This window comes from Physella acuta, unplaced genomic scaffold (assembly GCF_028476545.2).
Source record: "Physella acuta isolate Inbredline_101_S28 unplaced genomic scaffold, ASM2847654v3 ptg000590l, whole genome shotgun sequence".
Classification (NCBI taxonomy): Eukaryota; Metazoa; Mollusca; class Gastropoda; family Physidae; genus Physella; species Physella acuta.
The window spans coordinates 25337-48722 of NW_026732109.1; the positions used below are offsets into that span (position 1 = coordinate 25337).

The 23386-nt window shown below is 36.9% G+C and overlaps 1 protein-coding gene across 1 annotated transcript; it reads right to left on the minus strand.

Moving 5' to 3' along the window:
* Positions 1–1009: 1009 nt before the first annotated feature.
* Positions 1010–16747, minus strand: LOC131947230 (degenerin-like protein unc-105). The gene is made up of 15 exons (XM_059308376.1): positions 16445–16747; positions 14262–14413; positions 9414–9519; positions 8995–9086; positions 8767–8847; positions 7080–7171; positions 5441–5604; positions 4683–4772; positions 3727–3850; positions 3204–3279; positions 2900–2956; positions 2696–2753; positions 2342–2424; positions 1793–1868; positions 1010–1182 (listed from the first exon to the last, which is right to left on the minus strand). The coding sequence occupies exons 1-15, from the start codon at positions 16745–16747 to the stop codon at positions 1021–1023; spliced, it is 1716 nt and encodes a 571-aa protein (XP_059164359.1). The 3' UTR covers positions 1010–1020.
* Positions 16748–23386: the final 6639 nt, after the last annotated feature.

A 23386-nucleotide genomic window follows, 5' to 3' on the forward strand; every position in this document is an offset into this window, starting at 1 on the left:
AATTAAAAATACGGAAGGCTATTGTGTTTTAGCTGCGGTATATCTTTAACAGTTAATTGCCCTTAAATAAAAGTTATTTTATTAATGCCCAAGCAATTTTACATGCAAAATTTAAAAAAAAAACATTTTGAACTATAAGCATGTTAAGAAAATTAATTGCTAGGATAATTATTTTTCATATATTTTGAAAAAAAAATCAATATTGATATTGTTTCCAAACATGCTTAAAATAAAATGTGTATGGTTTGTGCCCTGTAATAGCGTAGCAAAAGCACATTTTAAAAAAATACTTTCTTAAAATTAATTAAAATATTATAGAGATGTCTTTGTAACGAAAGTATGAATTGTTAGCAAATATTATGTTGTAAAATAATAATATAGCAAGTATATTTGTCTAAACAATTACAAACTCAACTGTAGAAACCTTAACATCATATCCTAATATAACAGTTCACTATTCGGTTTGTTTCCTGCATTGTTAATTTTGTGATTGTCTAATAAATATTGGTTATTTGTTACATACAATATAGTATTAACCTGGTTAGTTTAGCCTGTCTTGATATCCTGACATTTTGAGACAATTGCTTAACAAACAATGTCAGTTTAACAAATTTAATATTCATTAGTCATTAAACAAAACATGTGTGAAGGGTTATCAGAGGCGTAGCGACCCTTCCAGGCGCCCGGTGACAAACTTTCAATTTGCCCCCCCCCCCCCCCATATATGTTTATATTTATAATGCTTTTATTTTTTTTTCCAACCCATTTTGGCGCCCCCTAGGGTCGGCGCCCGGGGAAATATGTACCCCCAGTCCCCCCCCCCCCCCCCCCCCCTAGCTACGCCTCTGAGTGTTATTGGCTAAAAACCTTCAGAATGCTGCAGGACTGTATTTAATTATTATGAATTATTTTGACATAACCTCGCATTTATGTATTATCTATATTAACAAAGAAAAAAAAACAATTAATGTGGTCAGCTAGAGGTATAATCATTCTATCAGCAGAAGCATATTCCTTCTGTCAGTCAGTGCCATATTTCCCGTCCTCCTTTGCCCTCCACCTCCCACACAGGATGTAGTAGACCAACGACGACGCCAGATGAATGAGCTCAAACAGGCTCAAGACAGACAGCCCGATCCACAGGCCTATAGTACCGCCAATGTCTGAGAGTAGGTTTACGCTCTGTAGGTAGAGATTGGTAGCTGTTAGGCTACTTCACCTTGAATTCATCTATACACTCAGTATTACTTTCATATTATAACATTATTATAACATATTATAACATTATTAACACATTTATATTTCTTAAAAGGGATAGAACTATGTACGTTATGCGCACAAGCATTATAAAATAACTTGCGTCCCTTGTATGAAAAAGATACCCTCCCCCCATTGCTCCTTAGACATAATTTCGCTCCTGCTTTTAGGTTATTTAACAACAAATTCAACACGTTGGCAGCAGAAACATGCCAATGTGTTCTTTCAAGGACGTTATAGAGAGATGTACAGTTCCTCTACGCAAGCGTAACAACAATTTCACCCTAGTTTTAGAACATTGATTACATAATCACAGAAGAAGGAAAAATGAAGCGAACACCAACATCTATTAGGGGCGGTATTGTCATAAACAAGGTTAGACAAGCAGTGAGGATAAGTGGACAATCAGGGGAGATGATGACACGAACAAGGTTACAAAACCTATTGTGTAATCTGCGAATCAGGGGCGGTTATGGCATGAACAATGATAGACACCCTACATCGTTAATAGGATGAAGAATGTTAGACAACTTACTGTGTAATCTGCTTGCTCAGACAACTCCTCGTAGTTGAGATCTTCGAAAAAGATATTCAGTTTCACAAACTCGCCGCTAAAGAAGTGATTTAAAGAAAGAAACATTACAATAGACAATACCCACATTTTTGCGACTAGCATGATTAAAAGTAATTGAGCACATTTTCAATTTACAAAAATTAAGCTACAATTATTTTATAGGAGAACTTCTTCTTCGTTCTTAATTTTAGTGTTGAAAGGAATCCTCTCCAACCCAATGAAGTATGCGTGTCAACTAGTTATGCGCCATTGATATCATTTACTTCAATTTTAGGTCTGCTTTTCTTTTTGGATTTGCTTCCATAGCCTATGTCCAAACAAGAACAACCTACAAGGCAGCAGTTGTTTGATTTTAGAAGATCGGCTCGAGACTTTTTGGTTTAGCAACCATGAGCTTCACCACCTCGAGCACGCCAATCCTTTATAGGAGAAGAGTGAATATGTAATTGTTTTAAAATAAGTACAAATATAATCAGTGTATGAAAAAGATCAAACAATTAGAGGTGTTACAGTAATTCATTGTCTGACATGTTCCTGAGCTTGCTGCAAGTTTCTGGAGACCTGTCTTGACAAATGCTCTCCAAAAGGATTGACTGAAAGAGACATTTAGATCAGGCTACACATTTCATTCATTCTCTGTATTCCAAAACTCTAACTTCCTACATAGGTGTGTGATGTCTGTGTATTATCTGTATGATGTATGTGTATTACGTGATTAATGTCTATGTATTACGTGTTTGATGTCAGTATATTACGTATATAATATCTGTGTAGCCTATTACTTCTATAATGTCTATTACAGGTATGATGTTTGTGTATATTACGTGTATGATGTACGTGTATTACTTGAATACATTGACTTACAGCAAAAGATGGACTGGGCCATTGTCTGGGCGATATCGTTTTCTCGTACAGGCTTTCACTGTTGTAAAATAAAGGGTAGTTATTATAATAATTTTAACAACACATTAAACACATGCAGACACATGACCTAAATGCAGATAAAGACACCTGCAGACACACAACCCACCTGTAGTCACACGACCCACCTGCAGACAAACGACCCACCTGCAGACACAAGAGCCACCTGCAGGCACACGACCCACCTGCAGACACACGACCCACCTGCAGACACAAGAGCCACCTGCAGTCACAAGAACCACCTGTAGACACACGACCCACCTGCAGGCACACGACCCACCTGTAGACACAAGACCCACCTGCAGTCACAAGAACTACCTGTAGACACACGACACACCAGTAGACACAAGACCCACCTGCAGATACACGACCCACCTGCAGACACAAGACCCACCTGCAGATACACGACCCACCTGCAGACACACGACCCACCTGCAGACACACGACCCACCTGCAAGGACTGGCACACCCACACTTGTCCTCACTAGCGTTGTAGTTGAACTCGACCTCTGTGACACACATCATTTCTAGGGACAGAGATTTTTTTTTCTATTAGCCCTCTATGAAAGATTTTTAAAAATTAGGTAGATCTCGTAGTAATTTAAATTTTACATATTATATCTTAATTTTTTAGATTGAAAGTAGATATTCTGAACGGACTGGACTTACCTGGGCTGGATATTTCCTATTAGTATTATAACACATTTACTCATCATTAACTAAATCGAAAGTTATCATTTGTTTTAAAAGAAACAGACATGCCAATTAACCCCTTTTTAGCGATGTCACACAAAAAAAAAATATTTCGTTATCTCAGAAACCAATAAAGCACCATTAACCCAATGTTTACTGGGCCACTAAAATATAATTAATCCCATGCTGATTGGGGCCACTAAAACACAACTAACCCAATGTGTACTGGGCCAATACAACAAAATAAACCCAGTTCGGCAAGAGACACCCCATCAACTCACGCGTGATGTTGTTGCAGGGTTGGACGTTCGTGGCGTTCATGTAGATAATCAACTGGGGGTGGAGGGCGTCTACACATTGACATGTATCGATAATCTGTTGTTGTTCACAGATTCGTTGGCAGGCCTGGTGGTCACATGGTACAGATTTACACATGTAGCAACTATCTTGGTCAAGTGGTACAGGCTTACACGAATGACGCATTTGTTTAGATCCATTTTTACTTACTCGTATACGAAGTATAAAGGATGTATTGTAATCGTGCAAAAACAAAATCGAGATTTATACAAATATCGACGTTTTACCACTCCATGAGTCGGAAAAACACACTTTTTGCAGTTGTTTCAGTTTGTCTCTGTGTGTTTGTGTGTGTATGTGTATGTGTGTGTGTGTTTGTTTGTGTGTGTGTGTGTGTGTGCGAACACGATAACCTGAGTACCGTAACAGCTAGGTAGATGAAATTTCATTTATAAGTATTATATTAAATTTGTAGATCTGTGTCAACTTTTCAGCGACTTCCGTTAACCGGAAGTGGTACTTATTCTACTTTAAATTTCGCAAAAGCCTATAACTTGAGTAATGTTTCAGATAAATAAATGAAATTATACCCTAAGTAAAATGTATAATTCTCTGCCCTCTGTCAAATTTTGAGTTATTTCCGTTGACCGGAAGTAGTAATTGAAGCTATTTCCGATTTCTCAAAAAAAAGCGGATGTGGATTTATAAAGTACTAATAATATTCCGCACTATTATACACATATTGTTTAGGGTTGAAATGTTAAAGTAATTAAAAATGGATTAAAAATAATGTCTATATCCCGAGTTGCCATCCTCCATAGTGTTTTATAAGAATATTCAAGAAAGTTTAGGGGAGATCACTCCCTGTTTATTTTGTATATGGTCTTGTATTTAACCATTGATTCTATCAAACTATAAATTGCAATGGTAATGAACTTACATTTCTTGTATACTTTATCCCGTATTTCACTTCAAAAGTGCTCGTTGAAATACAAGGTCCGTACGGTTCACCAAGACGGGTTATTTTTACCTACAGGTGAATCAAGAAAAAATTGACACAACGCCATTATTTGGTAATTGGTTGTTAACCTACATAGATCTAGTATTTAATAGATCTACATTTGCTTGATAATCGTTGTTGTAAACATCGCTAATTTTGGTGAGGATTAAACTTATTTGTAATTACGACTAAAAAAATCTAATATACCAATCCCTAATTATTATTGCGCATTTAAGTGTATAACTGTATGAATAAATTAAGTGACAAAGCTAAAAATTTCTAAGTGGTTTGATTATTTGCTTTCTGTTTGTTTTTTTAATCTGAGAACTTCATCACTGGGTGAAACATGTACATATAACTGGGCGAGAAATGTACCAGGATATAGAAATGGGCTTGCCAACACTGTCAATACTTTGGTACATCTATACAGTTAAAAGTTTTAGTGAAATTCTTAACAGAGTACCCTAAGATATCATTGTATACATATGTAATATGGGAATCAGTATTTTACGGGACTGTTGCTTTTCCCGAGGAATTAGTTTCATTATTTAGAAAAGTATTAAGTAACTTTAAAAAAAAATATAACAATATGTTTATGCGACTGATTCCAAAAAAGAGTTTTTTTTTTAATATCAACGAACTGCGAATAACTGAATTATACAACCATTTTCTGTAAAAAGAGAAGGGTGACTACTCACCATCCTCAACCCAATGAGTGTCTGTGTGCCTGGATTGATAGCGATGCCCTCGTCTTCAGGAAAGGGCACCGTGCCCTGCTCGTGGACGACCAGTTGCAGGCCTTTACCGTTGGTGATGCCAGGGATGTATTCGCTTGTCTCAAGGAAGAGGGTCAGCTCCAGGCCTGGAAGTATTCAAAGTACAGCAGTCTAACAGCGTCCGAACAGCAGTCTAACAGCGTCCGAACAGCATTCTTACAGCGTCCGAACAGCATTCTAACAGCGTCCGAACAGCAGTCTAACAGCGTCCGAACAGCAGTCTAACAGCGTCCGAACAGCATTCTAACAGCGTCCGAACAGCAGTCTAACAGCGTCCGAACAGCAGTCTAACAGCGTCCGAACAGCATCTGAATAGCGTCTGCACAGCATTCTAACATCGTCCGAACAGCATTCTAACATCGTCCGAACAGCATTTTAACAGCGTCTGAACAGTATTTTAACAGCGTCCGAACAACATTTTAACAGCGTCCAAACAGCAGTCTAACAGCGTCCGAACAGCATTTTAACAGCGTCTGAACAGCATTTTAACAGCGTCTGAACATCGTCTGAATAGCGTCCGCACAGCATTCTAACAGCGTCCGAACAGCATACTAATAGCGTCCAAACTGCATTTTAACAGCGACCAAACAGCATTCTAACAGCGTCCGAACAGCATTCTAACAGTGTCCAAACTGCATCTAAACAGCATCCAAACTGCATTCAAACAGCATCCAAAAAACATTCAAACAGCATGCAAAAATTATTCAAATCGCATCCGAACAGCGTAAGAACAGCATCTGAATTTCGTCCGAAGAGCAGTATTATATTTTGTATCATTAATTGCACATAACTTTTTGCAGTCACTACTAATTCCTTAAGGTACGTCAACAAATAAAAGTTCTGGATTGCCATGAAGGAAGTTCATAATATTTAACCAAATAACATTGTCTAATGACCAGTGTACGACACGTAATACAAAAACAAAGAGGCGTTTCATAGATACTTTGACAGCATGCCTGGATAAAATGAACCGGGAGTAATCTCCCCTAATCTTTCTCGAATATTCTTATATAACACTACGGGGGATGGCAACTCGGGATATAGACATGCTTTTTAATCCATTTTAAATTAATTAAACTTTTTTTATAACAGAATAAAATCTCCTAGAAAAAAGAATCTCAAGTTAAAAGCTTTTGAAATACTAAAAGTAGACTAATTACATTTCCGGTTATCGGAAGTTGCTCAGAAATTAATACAGAACTACATATTTGATATACTACTTATATAGGAAATTTCATCTACTTAGCTGTAACGGTATTCAAGTTTTCGTGTTCACAGACAAACATACATACATACACATACACTCACACACACATTCAAACACACACAGACATACGGGAAAAGATGCAAAACTATGTTTTTCCGACTCAGGGAAGTGTTAAACGTCGAATTTATTTTTAAATCTCGAATTTTTGTAACGATTGCAATACATTCTTTATAGAAAATAAAAAATAAGAATACATTTGGTGCAAAATCAATTTTGTAGCTTTATGATAAAAAAAGTGTTTAAGCTGTAATATATTTACTTGTAAGCTAGAGAATTTGTCTACTGAGTGTGTACCTGCAGAAGGGCCACTTTTCCTGGCTATAAACTTGTCGTACTCGATTGTGTAGCAATTCCCGTAGACCGCTGACTGTATCTGGGTGAAGTTGCTGGGGTTAAAGGTGAGGAGTATAAGAGACGATGAGTACGTCTTAATTGAGAATGACGTACACTTTATGTCATAATGCATAAGGTATGGGTAAAACGTATTAGTTTTAGTTATGAAATAGGTAAAATTATGACAAATTTGTAGCAAACGATAAGTTGAAAATATTGTCTTAATTTAGAAATAGATAAACTACGACGGAAAAGTTAACATAATGTCTTGATTTAGAAATAAAGCGGGAGTGATCTCAACTAAACTTTCTCGAATATTCTTATACAACACTGCGGGGGGTGGCGATTCGGGATATAGACAATATTGTAAAACAATTTTTAATTACTTAATCTTTTAAAAATATAGTAGAATCTCTTAAAAAACAGAATTGTGCATCAAGTGTCTAAACAACGTGTGTATAGCAGTGCGGAACATTAAAACTTTATACATTAACATGCGTTTTTTTGAGAAATCAGAAATAACGTAAAGTACTACTTCTGGTACACACGGAACTTACTAAAATGTGTCAGAAGACAGATAATTTAATCTTGTATTTATTTGTCGAATTTCGTCTATCTATCTTAAACAGCACTCAACATATAGTCTTTTAAAAATTAAGTTCTACTTCCGTTAACCGGAAATTGCTCAGAGGTTGAGACGGAACTACACATTTGATGTAATACTTATATATGAAATTTCATCAACCTAGCTGTAACTGTACTCAAGTTATCCTGTTCACAGACATACACACATGCGCACACTAACATAATTGCAATGCACAGTTTTTTCGACTCAATTACCGGTAAAACGCCGACATTTGATACATCTTGATTTAGAGTGTTTTCACGATAAAAATAAATCCCATATACTCCATATATAGTGAAGTACTGAGAAGTAAAACTGTGAAAATTTTCAAAATTTCATGTCATTGTTTGCACGATTACAGTACTTCCTCTATAGGCCGGCCTACTCTGTGTACGAGAAATTTAAAATGTATAATCGTGTCTAATTAAGTGAGACTTATTGATTACAATGATTATTTTTTATAAAGAAAACAAATTATATTATCTTAATAGTATCACCTATATTGAGAAATAATAAGTACGAAATATCCAATAAAATTACTATTTGGGTAGCCTAAGTAATTAGCGTTCATTGCTTCAAACATTAATTTGATGTTGCATGTGAAGGGAGATAACTCCGACTTACGATAGGTGGAGCCTAGATGTCCATGTAAACATTCTACTGCATTTGGTAAAACCAGTTAAGTGTGTCTAACTAAATGACAGGTAGGTAGTTGAATGAAACAAAGAAATACGTTTTATAAATAGCCTGCTTGTATTTTAAAAGTTATGTGATCAACACAGTACACATTCTCTAAGTATCTAATCTAACTACAGTGTTACCAGATTTTGATTGATTTAATAACAAAAAGTACTATTATTGTTATTGATTGAACATAAGGGCCTTTATTGGAATTAGTGTTGATTAATGCTACTGTTTTCATACATCTTGCTGTTCGTCTTTAAAGTTGAGCGTATCCTGTTTTATTTGAAACTGTCTGTTACAAACGCTTGTGAGTACCATCATGTAGTTATATTGACTCACCTCTGCACGCATTTCCGGCCAGCAAACGAACACTGCAGCATCATGTCTTGTATCTGATGACCAAGGGCTGAACGTATTGACCTGTAGCACACACGAGACATTACATAACGGCAGAAGACAGCCAAACTATCAATCACACGTCTCGTAGTGCTCAGGTGATAAAAAAAAACTACTAAACTCGAACGACTACAAGCAGATATGGAAGATACTGAACAATAGGCTACTTACTTATTCTGAAAACTGAAAAGATCCCGAAACTGCTCTTCATTTTGGTACAATGTAGAGCTCTCTGACTCTCCTTCCCAGCAGTCATCACACATCTAAACATGGTGATATGAGAGAAACATGACAAGCTACAATACTGATGTGAAAAAAACTCTGTAGTTACACATATCTACACATGGTGATATGAGAGAAACATGTCAAGGTATATTATTGATGTGAAAAACTCTGTAGTTTTACACTTATACACATGTCTATATGAGAGAAACATGTCATGGTATATTATTGATATACGTCCCACATGTTTGTGACAGTAAAGTAAAGCAAAAGGTTGCTTTAAACGAGTGAGAATGTCGAATCTACAGTAGCCCAGCCGGTAACATAGCAACATCTTATTAGTATGTCTAATATAGCATTAAGCATACCTTGGCATAAAATGTGTTCTGTGCGCAACTTCTGAGGTACGTCATGTTGGAATCCATGTTAAAGTCGTCTAAAAAGTTTGTGGATCGCATTTTGGATGATGAAGTGCTGGAGGCAGGATGCGAATAGGATTTAATTCAATGATGCTACAAATAAAAAATACTAGAAGCTCGAAAATTTAAACAAATCATTTGTCAACCTACAGAAGTACACCACATAACACATATATTAGTTACGTATGCCACAGAGCTTGGCTGTTTCGTTAACATGAAGTTTAGATTAGAATAATAACTTTGTTCAAATTTTGTAATGTTTAGCTGATAACATTTAGCTTCTTACAATATATGAAGTTTTGCTCAGAGCTCTAATCTTCTGACGTTGCATTTTATTGCGGTTCTCATTCTCATTCTCCACATCATTATTTACGGAATTAAGTTCTAAATAAAAGTTGGTCTCAAGCTAGGTGTATATATTGCTTTTGGCACACTTAAAGCATATGTTGAAGAAAATTTAGTTTCGTTAATTTTTAATGGCCCAAATTATATATTGGTACTTACAAGTACCATTAAGAACGTAGGACATTTTTCTCAAAAAATAAAACAATAATGCAAAATATGAATTAACTGTAAAATTAAGTAAAATCATGGCAATCATTATAATCTTAATTTTTTTTTTAAATTTTCACTCTTAAACACAATTAATACTAATAGTTTCGCTGTCTGTGTATCTATCTGACAAGAACGCTCTGTCTGTCTATCTGACAAGAACGCTCTAGAGAAAACACAAGCAAATTAAAAACCTGCATAGTAATTCGAAAAACGAAGTATGACGTCGACACATTTAGCAATGAGTTGAAAATAATCTCAAGGCGGAAAGTGCACACAGTAATATAATGACGTCATTGATTATCGCGTAAACATTGAATAAAAAGGAAATGTTGTCTAATCTAAATGGTTTGCGTGAAGAGTTTCTTGCATACAATTCTTCGGGTAGGGGCGAAGCCCCACCCCACGCGTAAGAACGTCTGAGGCCCCCCCCCTCCCTAACTCAAAAGAAATTTCCTCATCGATACTCTATAATAAAATTACCGCCTAATTAATGTGTCTAATCTAAAAAGTGGTTTTCTTGCAATGGGACGGTAGACATGTTTTTTTTTTGGGGGGGGGGGGGTGGTGTGTGTGTGGGGGGGGGGGGTGTGGGGGTGGGGGGTGGTGTGTGGGGGGGGGGTGGGTTGGTTTCAGTGTTTCTTTCAGACTTTTTCCTCCCCGGAGAGGGGTGGGGGTACTTGAAATTTTCGGGGGCGGGGGTAGAATTTTCTGGGAGGGGGCGGACACTGGAAAAAGTATATAATTATATTTCGTTGAATGGGACGGTAGACATGTTTTTTTTTTGGGGGGGGGGGGGGGGGTGGAGGGGGGGCTGGAGGGGTTGGGGGGTGGGGGGGCGGTGTGTGGAGGGGTGGTGTGTGTGGGGGGTGGGGGTGGTGGGGGGTGGGGGGGTGGGGGTGGGGGTGGTGTGTGGGGGTGGGGGTGGGTTGGTTTTAGTTTAGAGAAAAGAGACAGCACTATCAGCCTAGCGCCCGTTGTACCCTTCCTCAACGGGCCATTTTTCTCGTATTTCTATAATAATAGTTTCGCTGTCTGTGTATCTATCTGACAAGAACGCTCTGTCTGTCTATCTGACAAGAACGCTCTAGAGAAAACACAAGCAAATTAAAAACCTGCATAGTAATTCGAAAAACGAAGTATGACGTCAACACATTTAGCATAGAGTTGAAAATAATCTCAAGGCGGAAAGTGCACACAGTAATATAATGACGTCATTGATTATCGCGTAAACATTGAATAAAAAGGAAATGTTGTCTAATCTAAATGGTTTGCGTGAAGAGTTTCTTGCATACAATTCTTCGGGTAGGGGCGAAGCCCCACCCCACGCGTAAGAACGTCTGAGCCCCCCCCCCCCTCCCCAACTCAAAAGAAATTTCTTCATCGATACTCTATAATAAAATTACCGCCTAATTAATGTGTCTAATCTAAAAAGTGGTTTTCTTGCAATTTCTTTAATGCAATTCTTCGCGTAGTGGCTAAGCGCGACACCAGTGTTTCTTTCAGACTTTTTCCTCCCCGGAGAGGGGTGGGGGTACTTGAAATTTTCGGGGGCGGGGGTAGAATTTTCGGGGAGGGGGCGGACACTGGAAAAAGTATATAATTATATTTCGTTGAATGGGACGGTAGACATGTTTTTTGGGGGGTGGGGGTGGGGGGGGTGGGGGTGGGGGTGGGGGGGGGGTTGGGGGGTGGTGTGTGGGGTGGGTGGGGGTGGGAGGGGTGGGGGTGGGGGGTGGTGTGTGTGGGGGGGGTGGGTTGGTTTTAGTTTTGAGAAAAGAGACAGCACTATCAACCTAGCGCCCGGTGTATCCTTCCTCAACGGGCCATTTTTCTCGTAGAAGTATATTTTGAGTATGGTTTCAGACTGTATTTTCTATGGGAACACATATTAGACCTTCTCCTGACTGTACCAAACACAGAAAAAGGTGCCATGTTCTAATCCTTTATTCCTAAGTGATACATTCTTGCCTGTGGTCTTTCTAGTGTGGTAAAAGTCGCTGGGCCTATCCTGCTTTTGCTTGAAGCTTCCAATAGAAATTACATTGAGCCGCAAAAACAAAATATTTTAGTCATTCAGTACACTACTACTAGTAATACTAGTATGATTGTTGCCTACTAGAATGTTATGGCAGTCCTGCACTACCGTGTAACATTCATAAATATAAGTGAGCTCCATGTGTTTAGAATAGTCTTAGTGGTCACAGTTTTATGTCTACTGATAAAAATTTACCATAAGATACATATTATATGTAGCTATCATTTGTATTTATTATATCTAGAAGTGTGGACTATTACTAGTCTACATGTATACATTACATACAAACTAGTTATTGTATGCAAGACAATTTTCTGCAACAAATATAACTAACAAATCTTACTACTAGAACTAGACTTAGGAATACAACTAAACTTTACTAAACCTATTAAACTAACCTGCATGTTATATCTTTAATCTTGTTATTCTCTTTCTACTTTAAATCTATATTTATTCACAATATTTGTTAGGTAAACCATATGCTAACCTTCTTTTTATATCATTTTTGAGTACATTTCGATCATTTACTATCAAAATAATTTTATGTCACTCCATGTCGAAAATGTGACATTTCCAAAAAATCATAAAAAACATGACCATGTGGCCTGATTGCACTACTAAGTACCCATGTAAACATTGATCTAACACAAAGACAATTTCACTAAAATTAAATAAATAGAAGTTAAACACAATAAAAATAATTTGGTCTTGAAAACTTGAATATTAAGGTAAAACGAAGAGAAATTAAGAACACTTATGAGACCTGTACTGCACAATTGTGGGCTACCGATACAGGAAGAGATTGAAAATAGCGCCGCATCGGCAATTTAAAAAATAAACCGGGAGTGATCTACCCTAAACTTTCTCGAATATTCTAATATAAAATTACGAAGGATGGCAACTCAGGACATAGACAATATTTGTTATTCATTTTTAATTACTTAAACTTTTTATAATAGAATAGAATCTCGTAAAAAAAAAGAATTGCACACCAAGTGAAAAGTTTCCCTTTCAAACCTGACGGTCTATGGGGCAAGTGAAGTAGAGTTCACTTGTTTCTGTGACCTCGGCATATGAAGAGATAGTGTGGTCAGCACTATGCCCAGCCGCCTTTACTTTCCTTAACAGGAGTTAGGTACCCATCAGAGTTGGGTGGACTCAGGGACGGTCTACTGACTTGAACTCGGATTCGAACTCGAGACGAATGGGTTAGCAGTCCAGCTCTCTACCGCTAGACCACTCCGTCCCACACCAAGTGAACGCCTGATAAAATGTGTATAAAAGTGCGGGATATTATTAGTACTTTATAAATTTACATGCGTTTTTTGAGAAATCGGAAATAGCGTAAATTAGTACTTCCGGTGAACGGAAATTACTCAAAATTTGACAGAAGGTAGAAAATTAGATCTTCTACTTACATGTGAAATTTCATGCATCTACCTAAAATAGTACGCAACTTATAGGCTTTTGAAAAATTCAAAGTAGAAAAAGTACCACTTCCGGTTATCGGAAATTGCTGAAAAGTTGATCAGGATCTACGATTTTGATGAAATATTTATATATGAAATTTCATCAACCTAGCTGTAACGGTACTCAAGTTATCGTGTTTACACACAGACATACACACAGACACACAGACATACGGACAGAATTGCAAAGTCCAGTTTTTACGACTCGATAACGCATAAAACGCCAAAACGTTTATTTATTTGTTTTTACAATTTTCGCCTGATTAAAATAAGTCCTCTATACTCCAAATGTGATGAAGGACTGAGGAGTAAAACGGTAAAACTGTCAAAATTTCATGTTTTTTTTGTGTGCACGATTACAGTACTTTCTCTATACTTCGTATATACGAGAAAGTAAAAAAACGTCGATCCAACCAAAAACCAGTGACTCAGGGGAGACAATACTATTAATTATACAAATAATTTTAAAAATTCAACTTAGGCACTACATTAAAGTGGTACTTATAAGTACCATCAGTAGACAAAGAGTTAAAAACAAAGTTCTAAACTCAGCCATAATGCAGCATTGATCTGATGTTTATCTGACTGACGTATTGCATTTATATTTCAACGTGCTTTTGTTTTGGCTTCGGTAATTAGTATAAATTCTGTAAGACTGTCTCTGGATAGTGGGGTTTACTAACTGTTTGTGTTATACAGACCAAAACAAAACACAATAATTATTAACATTGAACGGACCTATTGGACGTTGAGGCAGGCGTTTGCCTTTTTCTCCGTGTCGTGTTGTCTTGATCCACGTAGGTAGGTTTCCACTGTTTGGCCTGTTGCATCATTTTATCAGGGCTGACTTTCTCAATCAGCTCTTGAATCTCACGGGAGGCTGATTTTTTCTGGAAACAAAAAAAGGTTGTATTTTTTTTACGAGGTGATGACTGTTTACAACAATTGAAGTAATTATAAAACGTGTTATCGGGAACTAACAGAAAAAGAGCAGTTTTTTCTTTTTACTTATAATTGAGAAACAAGAACAGTTGCTTTTGTAACTGCTGATATTTTTAATCATTTCGTTCATATATGTGTTTTACGTGTTAAAGCTTTTAATTTATGCATGAGGGGCACAACATGATGAATCAAACTAGTTTGTTGTGTGTTGCGAGTTTATATTCCTAAGCCAGTGTGCGCAGGTGGATATAGGGAATCATCATGGTAAATGCCCGGATATCCATAGAGTGAGATACGGCATCACATAGCTAATACCATCGGTATGCTGTGTGGTGGAATGGACTTCTCAAGTGAGTACACTAAGATATGGGACAAGTGGGGGTGGGCAGTGTTCCAGTTACTTAAGAACGTGCAGCTAAATTTTTTAAAATCTTACCTGGGACAACCGCATCATGTTGACGTTACAGATGGTGACAGCCGGAAAATCTAAGGTGCTAAAACCCAGGCTTATTTGTGAATGCTTTCCGAAGGACAGATACGTTATGAAGAGGCTGCAACAACAAGCAGTGGCTAGACTGTCTGTAAATTACCATCTGTTCTAACTAATTTTAAATCGATTTTTATTCATACATTTTTTATTTATAAAAGCTTAACGAATCTTAACGAAAATAGGTGGTATTAATTATGTTCATTTGTTTAAGCCTAATCTGTTTTCTAAATGTGTGAAATACTAATGAGGACAAGTTTTAGTACGATGATATCTGAGTTTAACTAGAGGTAAAGCTAATGTGAAAGAGATGCAGATCATACTTGTACAGATGAAAAAACATAGCCCCAATGGCTACAGCTAGTAGACATGACCAGACGGCCTTGACCAACAAATTGTGTGTCGAGTTGATGAATGGTATGCCGTTTAATGAGGTTTTGTCCGCAAATTTGGAGAATATTTTAATTAGACCAGCCGAGGATGATTTCTCTTGCATGGACTTTTCAAAGTCCCCGCGTTTCATTCTGGTAGGGTGGCTCTGTGGAAGGTTTAAATTAGACTAACGGTATGAAATGTAAAAGTTTTACATATATCTAGCTATATGTTCTGAAGAATGTTTATACATGTCTAACGGAATGTTCTGTACAAAGTTTACATAAGTCTAATTTTATCGTCTGTGGTGGGTTTACATTTGTTTAACTGAATGTTCAGATCCGTGGAAGATATACATAAGCAAAAATGTATAATCCGAATTGTCTGTAGTTTAAATAAGTCTAACTATATAATCCGAATTGTCTGTAGTTTAAATAAGTCTAACTGTATAATCCGAATTGTCTGTAGTTTAAATAAGTCAACTATATAATCCGAATTGTCTGTAGTTTAAATAAGTCTAACTGTATAATCCGAATTGTCTGTAGTTTAAAAAAGTCTAACTGTATAATCCGAATTGTCTGTAGTTTAAATACGTATGAATATGATCCGATTTGTCTGAGGTTAATAAGTCTATCTGTACGAACTATCGAAGGATTAAACCAGTCTAACTATGATCGGCAAGATATTATCGTGAGCAGAATATTAATAAACATTTAATGGTGTGAAGTTTCACATCATTTATCTTAAAGTAAACAATGAACCGAAGATTTTGTGCGAATAATGTATATGATTGCAGACGCAATTTGCATTCACGGGAACGAATTTTTCATGAAACGCATAGCTATTGATCTAAATGTATCGTTAAATGTATGTAGACGTGTAAAAGCTACGTGTAAAATCTTTACAACTAAATAACCAGTTAACTAAATGATGATCCTGAAATAGGTTGTGTTGTGTTGTGTTGAAGGTAAATTATGCACTAACTTGATACCACATAATAAACTTTCCTTGTGATTCCAAATACAAACTTACCTTCTGACACCAAATAACAAACTTTCTATCTTATACCAAATTACAAACTATCCCAATGATACCTTCCTTCTGATACCAAATGACAAACCTTCCTTCTGATACCAAATGACAAACCTTCCTTCTGATACCAAGTGACAAACCTTTCTCCGAATACCAAATGACAAACCTTCCTTCTGATACCAAATGACAAACCTTCCTTCTGATACCATATGACGAACCTTCCTTTTGATACCAAATGACAAACCTTTCTCCGAATACCAAATGACAAACCTTCCTTCTGATACCAAATGACAAACCTTCCTTCTGATACCAAATGACAAACCTTTCTCCGAATACCAAATGACAAACCTTCCTTCTGATACCCATTGACAAACATTCCTTCTGATACCATATGACGAACCTTCCTTTTGATACCAAATGACAAACTATCCCAATGATACACAAATTTTTTTATAATGTTGAAAATGTTATATCTTCTTGAGTCATAAAATGTATTTAAAAATATGTGTTAGATAAAATGTTTAACACATTTGAGAAACTTGTTATTGAGTTTACTCTGATTGATCATATTAAAATGAATAAATCAACCTTTTTTTGTATGTTTGTATCATATAAGCTCCTACAAATAATCATCTACACTACACATACATTTAGCAAATTATAATATTCCCTAATATTTTTATAACTTCTTATGTCCCTTTTTTATAACTTCATACGTAGTTACTTTTTAACTAAATTGATTTCCAACAACATGAGATACAAGAATTAGTAGCGATCACCAAATTGAGACGGAGTAATTTAGCTACACAGATAAATTCGAGTATATAGGTACAGCTGCACACAAACAAATGTTAAAATTCGAGATAATTGTAAAAACCTCGTTGGCTTTAAACATCTGTTTGAGCTCCAACATCTCTGCTCTTGTGTTTCTATCTCGTTATAACACGCAGCGTTCAAATAATTCCTTCAGTAGCTTAACTATCCTAGCCACATAGCATCGCTTTTGTTCTGCTTCTATCTCGTTATGCCACTCCACACACAGATTGTTCCAGTTGTAGAATATATGTTGTAGTGGTTCTGTATTGTTATACCACTCCACGCACAGATTGTTCCAGTTGTAGAATATATGTTGATGTATTCTATCTCGTTATACCACGTCAAGCATACATAGATCAGTTTGTAGAGCATACATAGATCAGTTTGTAGAGTCTCCGGTATTGTGGTTCTGTGTCGTTATACCACTATACGCATAAACCAATCTAGTTGTTGAGCTACCCTGCGTCACCCAACCAGATAACTGCAATTCAGTTAGATGTTCCACATGACCGGTCTTTTAAAGACTCAAATTAAACCACATTTAGTTTATAGATACATTAAAACGTCTATGATCCTTCGGTTGCACTGGGGAAAAAAAAACGTTCCAGTTTATTTGAAACCACCTTGTCCCTCATGAGACCATTAGCCGCTAGCTTACGTTGACCAATTACAAATTAATTGCAATCAGCCCGTCAGTCAAAGTTTTGATGTTTGCTACCCCTATATCGAGTCGTATCCGATTCCATTAAGGGGGTAGAATGTTTTCTAAAGGCGTTGATGTAACGTAGGTATTGATTTATTCCTGCACTATCGAATCAATGACTCGAAGACAAAAAAAAGTTGGTAGAAATTAAAACAACATCACCCGGCAAAAAACAAACATATCAAATATTTATAGATACATTTGTTTTTGTAAACGAAGTAAAGAGGAAGTATTGTAATTGTGCAAACAATCGAAATCGAGAATTTTACAAATCTCGACGAGTACCCGTCTACGAGTTTGAAAAACATAGTTTTTTAATTTTGTCCGTATGTCTATGTGTGTATCTATGTATGTGTATGTGTATATGTGTGTGTATGTGTGTGAACACGATAACTTGAGTACCGTTATAGCTGGGTTGATGAAATTTCATATACAAGTATTATATCAAATTTATAGTTCTGTATCAACTTCTGGACAATTTCCAATAACTAGAAATGGAACTTATTCTACTTTTAGTTAACTTGAGTACTGAGTACTGATTCAGATATATATATATATATATATATATATATATATATATATATATATATATATATATATATATATATATATTCAAATATAAGTAAAAGATATAATTTTCTGCCTTCCGACACATTTTGAATAATTTTCGTTGAACAGGAAGTAGTAATGTACGCTATTTCCAATTTCCCAAAAAAACGCATGTGAATTTATAAAATGCTAATTATATTCTGCATTATACACAAATTCTTTGCCGTTCACTTGGAGCAAAATTCTTTTTTCTACGAGATTATATTCTATTTTAAAAAGTTTAAGTAATTAAACATTGATTTAAAATCATGTTTATATCCCGAGTTGCCAGCCCCCGTGGTGTTATATAAGAATATTTTTTAATGTATAGGGCAGATTACTCATGTTTATAAAAACAAAATAGGTGAAGCTATTTTGGTCTACATTGATGGCTTAATCTAAATTTGCTAAATAGATACTTGTTAAACACAAAGCACTAAAACATGTATCTATTCTACTGATTTGTGAAACGTTTATGTTTTTGAATGCATATTAATACTGGTATGGTGGTGAAGGTAATACATTTTTAAAAAATACTTAGGTTGAAATGTGGTCAAAATAAGAAAATGAACTGTCAACCCTCTGACTTTAAATATTACTAATTTACACAAAACAGAAAAGTTCGGATTCCAAAAAAAAAAAACCTATGTGAATAATTTTGCACATGTAAACATATAAACTATTTGGGTTTAGAAATGTCAGTTTATAGCATAGAAATACAAGAAATACGTTGTTACATTTGGCAGTTTTTAGCCTAGAATTATCAAAAAAACATTTTTTTAAAGTGTTTCAACATAGCCAAGACAAAAAAACATAAACGGAACTGAAGAACACAAACCAACCGTGACGGTCTAACGACCATGGAACCGATCATGAAATATTCACGTGCATTTGCTTGCTGTGAGTATTATTTTCTGGACAGCATGCACGGATGTTTTATACATGAGACTACGGTCTCGTTTAATCATGCAAATCAACGCGGGACACGACTTTAAGCTTTAAACATGGTAAACAACAAAAAAAAATTACAAAAAAAAATAAATAAAAAAATAAAACACGACTTTGTTTAGAATTGTTTTTCAACAGGAATCACAGGCTTATATACAAATCAAACTGCAAAAACAAATTGTAGTTTCACATGAATGGCGCGAATTGAACGCATGAAAGCACCCACACCATTAACTGGCTCTGATTCCATTAAATGAGTATTTAATCGCCGCGGTTGAGCAAGCCCTCGGTAATGACTCGACGCTAGTCCAACCATGACAATGACAGCGTGCTTCATACAAAACAAATGTCAGCATGCGTTTTACAATGATCGTGAGGGCTAAAGGACATTAGCCCCATCGTCAATTACAAACAGGACATTTTCCGCCTGTTTTTACCCCCCATAACCATAACCCAAAACCTCAACGTCAACGTCAACGTCAACGTCAACGTCAACGTCAACTCAACCTCACCCTCACCCTCACCCTCACCCTCAACCTCAACCTCAACCTCAACCTCGACCTCAACCTCGACCTCGACCTCGACCTCAACCTCAACCTCAACCTCAACCTCAACCTCAACCTCAACCTCAACCTCAACCTCAACCTCAACCTTAACCTTAACCTTAACCTTAACCTTAACCTTAACCTTAACCTTAACCTTAACCTTAACCTTAACCTTAACCTTAACCTTAACCTTAACCTTAACCTTAACCTTAACCTTAACCTTAACCTTAACCTTAACCTTAACCTTAACCTTAACCTTAACCTTAACCTTAACCTTAACCTTAACCTTAACCTTAACCTTAACCTTAACCTTAACCTTAACCTTAACCTTAACCTTAACCTTAACCTTAACCTTAACCTTAACCTTAACCTTAACCTTAACCTTAACCTTAACCTTAACCTTAACCTTAACCTTAACCTTAACCTTAACCTTAACCTTAACCTTAACCTTAACCTTAACCTTAACCTTAACCTTAACCTTAACCTTAACCTTAACCTTAACCTTAACCTTAACCTTAACCTTAACCTTAACCTTAACCTTAACCTTAACCTTAACCTTAACCTTAACCTTAACCTTAACCTTAACCTTAACCTTAACCTTAACCTTAACCTTAACCTTAACCTTAACCTTAACCTTAACCTTAACCTTAACCTTAACCTTAACCTTAACCTTAACCTTAACCTTAACCTTAACCTTAACCTTAACCTTAACCTTAACCTTAACCTTAACCTTAACCTTAACCTTAACCTTAACCTTAACCTTAACCTTAACCTTAACCTTAACCTTAACCTTAACCTTAACCTTAACCTTAACCTTAACCTTAACCTTAACCTTAACCTTAACCTTAACCTTAACCTTAACCTTAACCTTAACCTTAACCTTAACCTTAACCTTAACCTTAACCTTAACCTTAACCTTAACCTTAACCTTAACCCTAGCTGCCCATAAGCAAAGTCCGTGGGTGGGGGGGGTAATGTCCTATTGAGCGGTGGTAATTACTCCGGGGGATAATGTCGGGGGATGTCCGGGGGGAGGGTAATTGACGGGGGGTAATGCCAGTTCCCGTCAGCGTACATCATACACAGACCGACACATATGTCATACAAACTCCGACTATGACAAACGCCATAAACAGACATAAATGTTATACATAGTCAGACACATATGTCATACACAGTCAGATGATGACAAATACCATACATAGTCAGGCGATGATGCGATAACGAATGTCATGCACACTCCGACCATGTCAAATATCATACACTTTCCAACACAGATGATCATTACCAGTCCGACATAAATGTCATATACAGAGCGACAGACATGTCATACATAGTACAACACAAATGTCATACACAGTCGTTACAAATGGCAAGCATATTCCGACCATAATAAATATCATACACAGCACAGCGCGATACAAATGTCAGAGACCGCTCGAAAAAGGCCAGATATTTTCAAACAGTACCACAACATTACAGCGACAAACAGCCTGTAATTCAACCATAGGAAAGTTAAGGAGAAATGTCTCTAAGTTCAGATGAAATAAAACAAAAAAGAAACCAATATTTTAGAAACAAGAATAAATTATTGATAACATATAATTTCAAGTCTAGATTAATATTTATATTTACCTTCGTTAGAATGTAATCTTCCGAACCTGGATAATTTTACAATACACCATCTAAATTATAAGCACTCAAATAATATTCAGCAACCTGTCGACGCAATTTATATTTTAAAATCACGACAACATGCACCTGTGATAGTTTAATTTCTGACACTACAAGACGCTATTCACATTTTTTTCTTTTATTTCCATACGTCTACCAGTGGAAGTGCCGACGATATAATTACACGCTTGAGTTTCAATGTATGGTGTCGTGCCCTTAACACGCTTTGATCTTCATTGAATACCATACTTTGGTGTAACTTATGAAAGAGACAGAAGGACCCCCGTATTTTAGTTTAACAAATGGACCAGAAGACTAAGCTACCTCAGGGTCGATCAGGTCTAAATGGAGATCTGTTATTTAGATGATTATAGCAACATTTTTAGATAGCATAGTAGTGTTTACTGACGCACACAAACACACCTGTATGCACGTTAATCTGTGTTGAACTTTTTTTTTATTCGGTTACGTTTGAATGTTTCAATACAGACAAACAGCTATTGCTTCGGTTCTAAAAAAAAAAACGATCTAATAAAAGAATAAATCAATAGGGCTGCCAGGGCTGCTCTATAAATAGTAGCACGTGGCTATTTTAAAGCGGTCACATGACGCCCGTGTAGCCGGCTTTTGTCCCCCGCGAGGTCTGTTGGTGTTTTGTGCATTGAGGCTCCAATCACACCTGTGCGTTGGGAAACGGGTTCGGGTTTTTTAACTGCTTGTGTTTTTGTTACAAGTCAATGATTTAGCGTCACTCATTCATTCTGATGCGATTTGGCTATAAAATGTACGTCATTTATTTTATAATAGTTTTAAACTATCTTACTATTATCATCATCTTTCCCGTTCGGAGTCATCCATTTATGACATCCACAAAAATTTCAGATTTCAGCAACCCTCGCCCCTACTCACCCGTCCACACGTGTCCACTTTCGAACGTATCCCCCCCCCCCATTGTGGACGTCCCCAAACATTTTAAGAGATCTCTCAAAACTTACTACCAATTTCAGTAACATATATTGTGTACATATTTACTGATAAGGCTTTATTATTTGTGGACGTCCATATGAACACACCCCCCCTTGTGAACGTCATAAATAGAATACTCAAGACACAAGGGGCAAATGAAGTAGAGTTTCAGGGACTTCGGCATATGAAAAATTAACGTTCAAATAACACTGTACGTGTTTTATATTTCTATATGCAGGCTCTTGTCGATGACAACTTCACCTAGAACTCGTGAACACCTAGCACTAGACCACGCCTCTTCTTGAACTCATAGTCTACGCTTCCATTAGTACTAGTCCGCATCTTCCCTAGCACTAGTCCATACCTCCCCTAGCACCAGCACACGTCTCTTCAAATTCTGGTCGACGCCTCCATTAGCAACGGACAGTGCCTATATTAGTACTGGATCACGCCTCCACTGGCACTAGTCCACTCTTCCACTAGCACTAGTCCCCTTCTCTGGCATTAGTCCACGCCTCCACCGGCAGGTCCAACCCTCCACTAGCGATAGTCCACTCCTCCACTAGCAATAGTCCACTCCTCCACTAGCACTAGTCCACTCTTCCACTAGCACTAGTCCCCTTCTCTGGCATTAGTCCACGCCTCCACCGGCACTAGTCCACGCCTCCATTGGCAGGTCCAACCCTCCACTAGCGATAGTCCACTCCTCCACTAGCAATAGTCCACTCCTCCACTAGCAATAGTCCACTCCTCCACTAGCACTAGTCCACTCCTCCACTAGCACTAGTCC

Coding starts and splice junctions, on each gene's coding strand:
- LOC131947230 (XM_059308376.1), bottom strand. CDS start 16,747: ATGGTATCAGAAGGAATGTTTGTCAATGGGTATCAGAAGGAAGGTTTG. Junction 2,754..2,899: donor GGTGGCTCTTGTGTCTGCAG/GTGGGTCGTTTG, acceptor ATTTTACAACAG/TGAAAGCCTGTACGAGAAAA. Junction 1,869..2,341: donor ATGTCAGACAATGAATTACT/GTAACACCTCTA, acceptor TCACTTCTTTAG/CGGCGAGTTTGTGAAACTGA.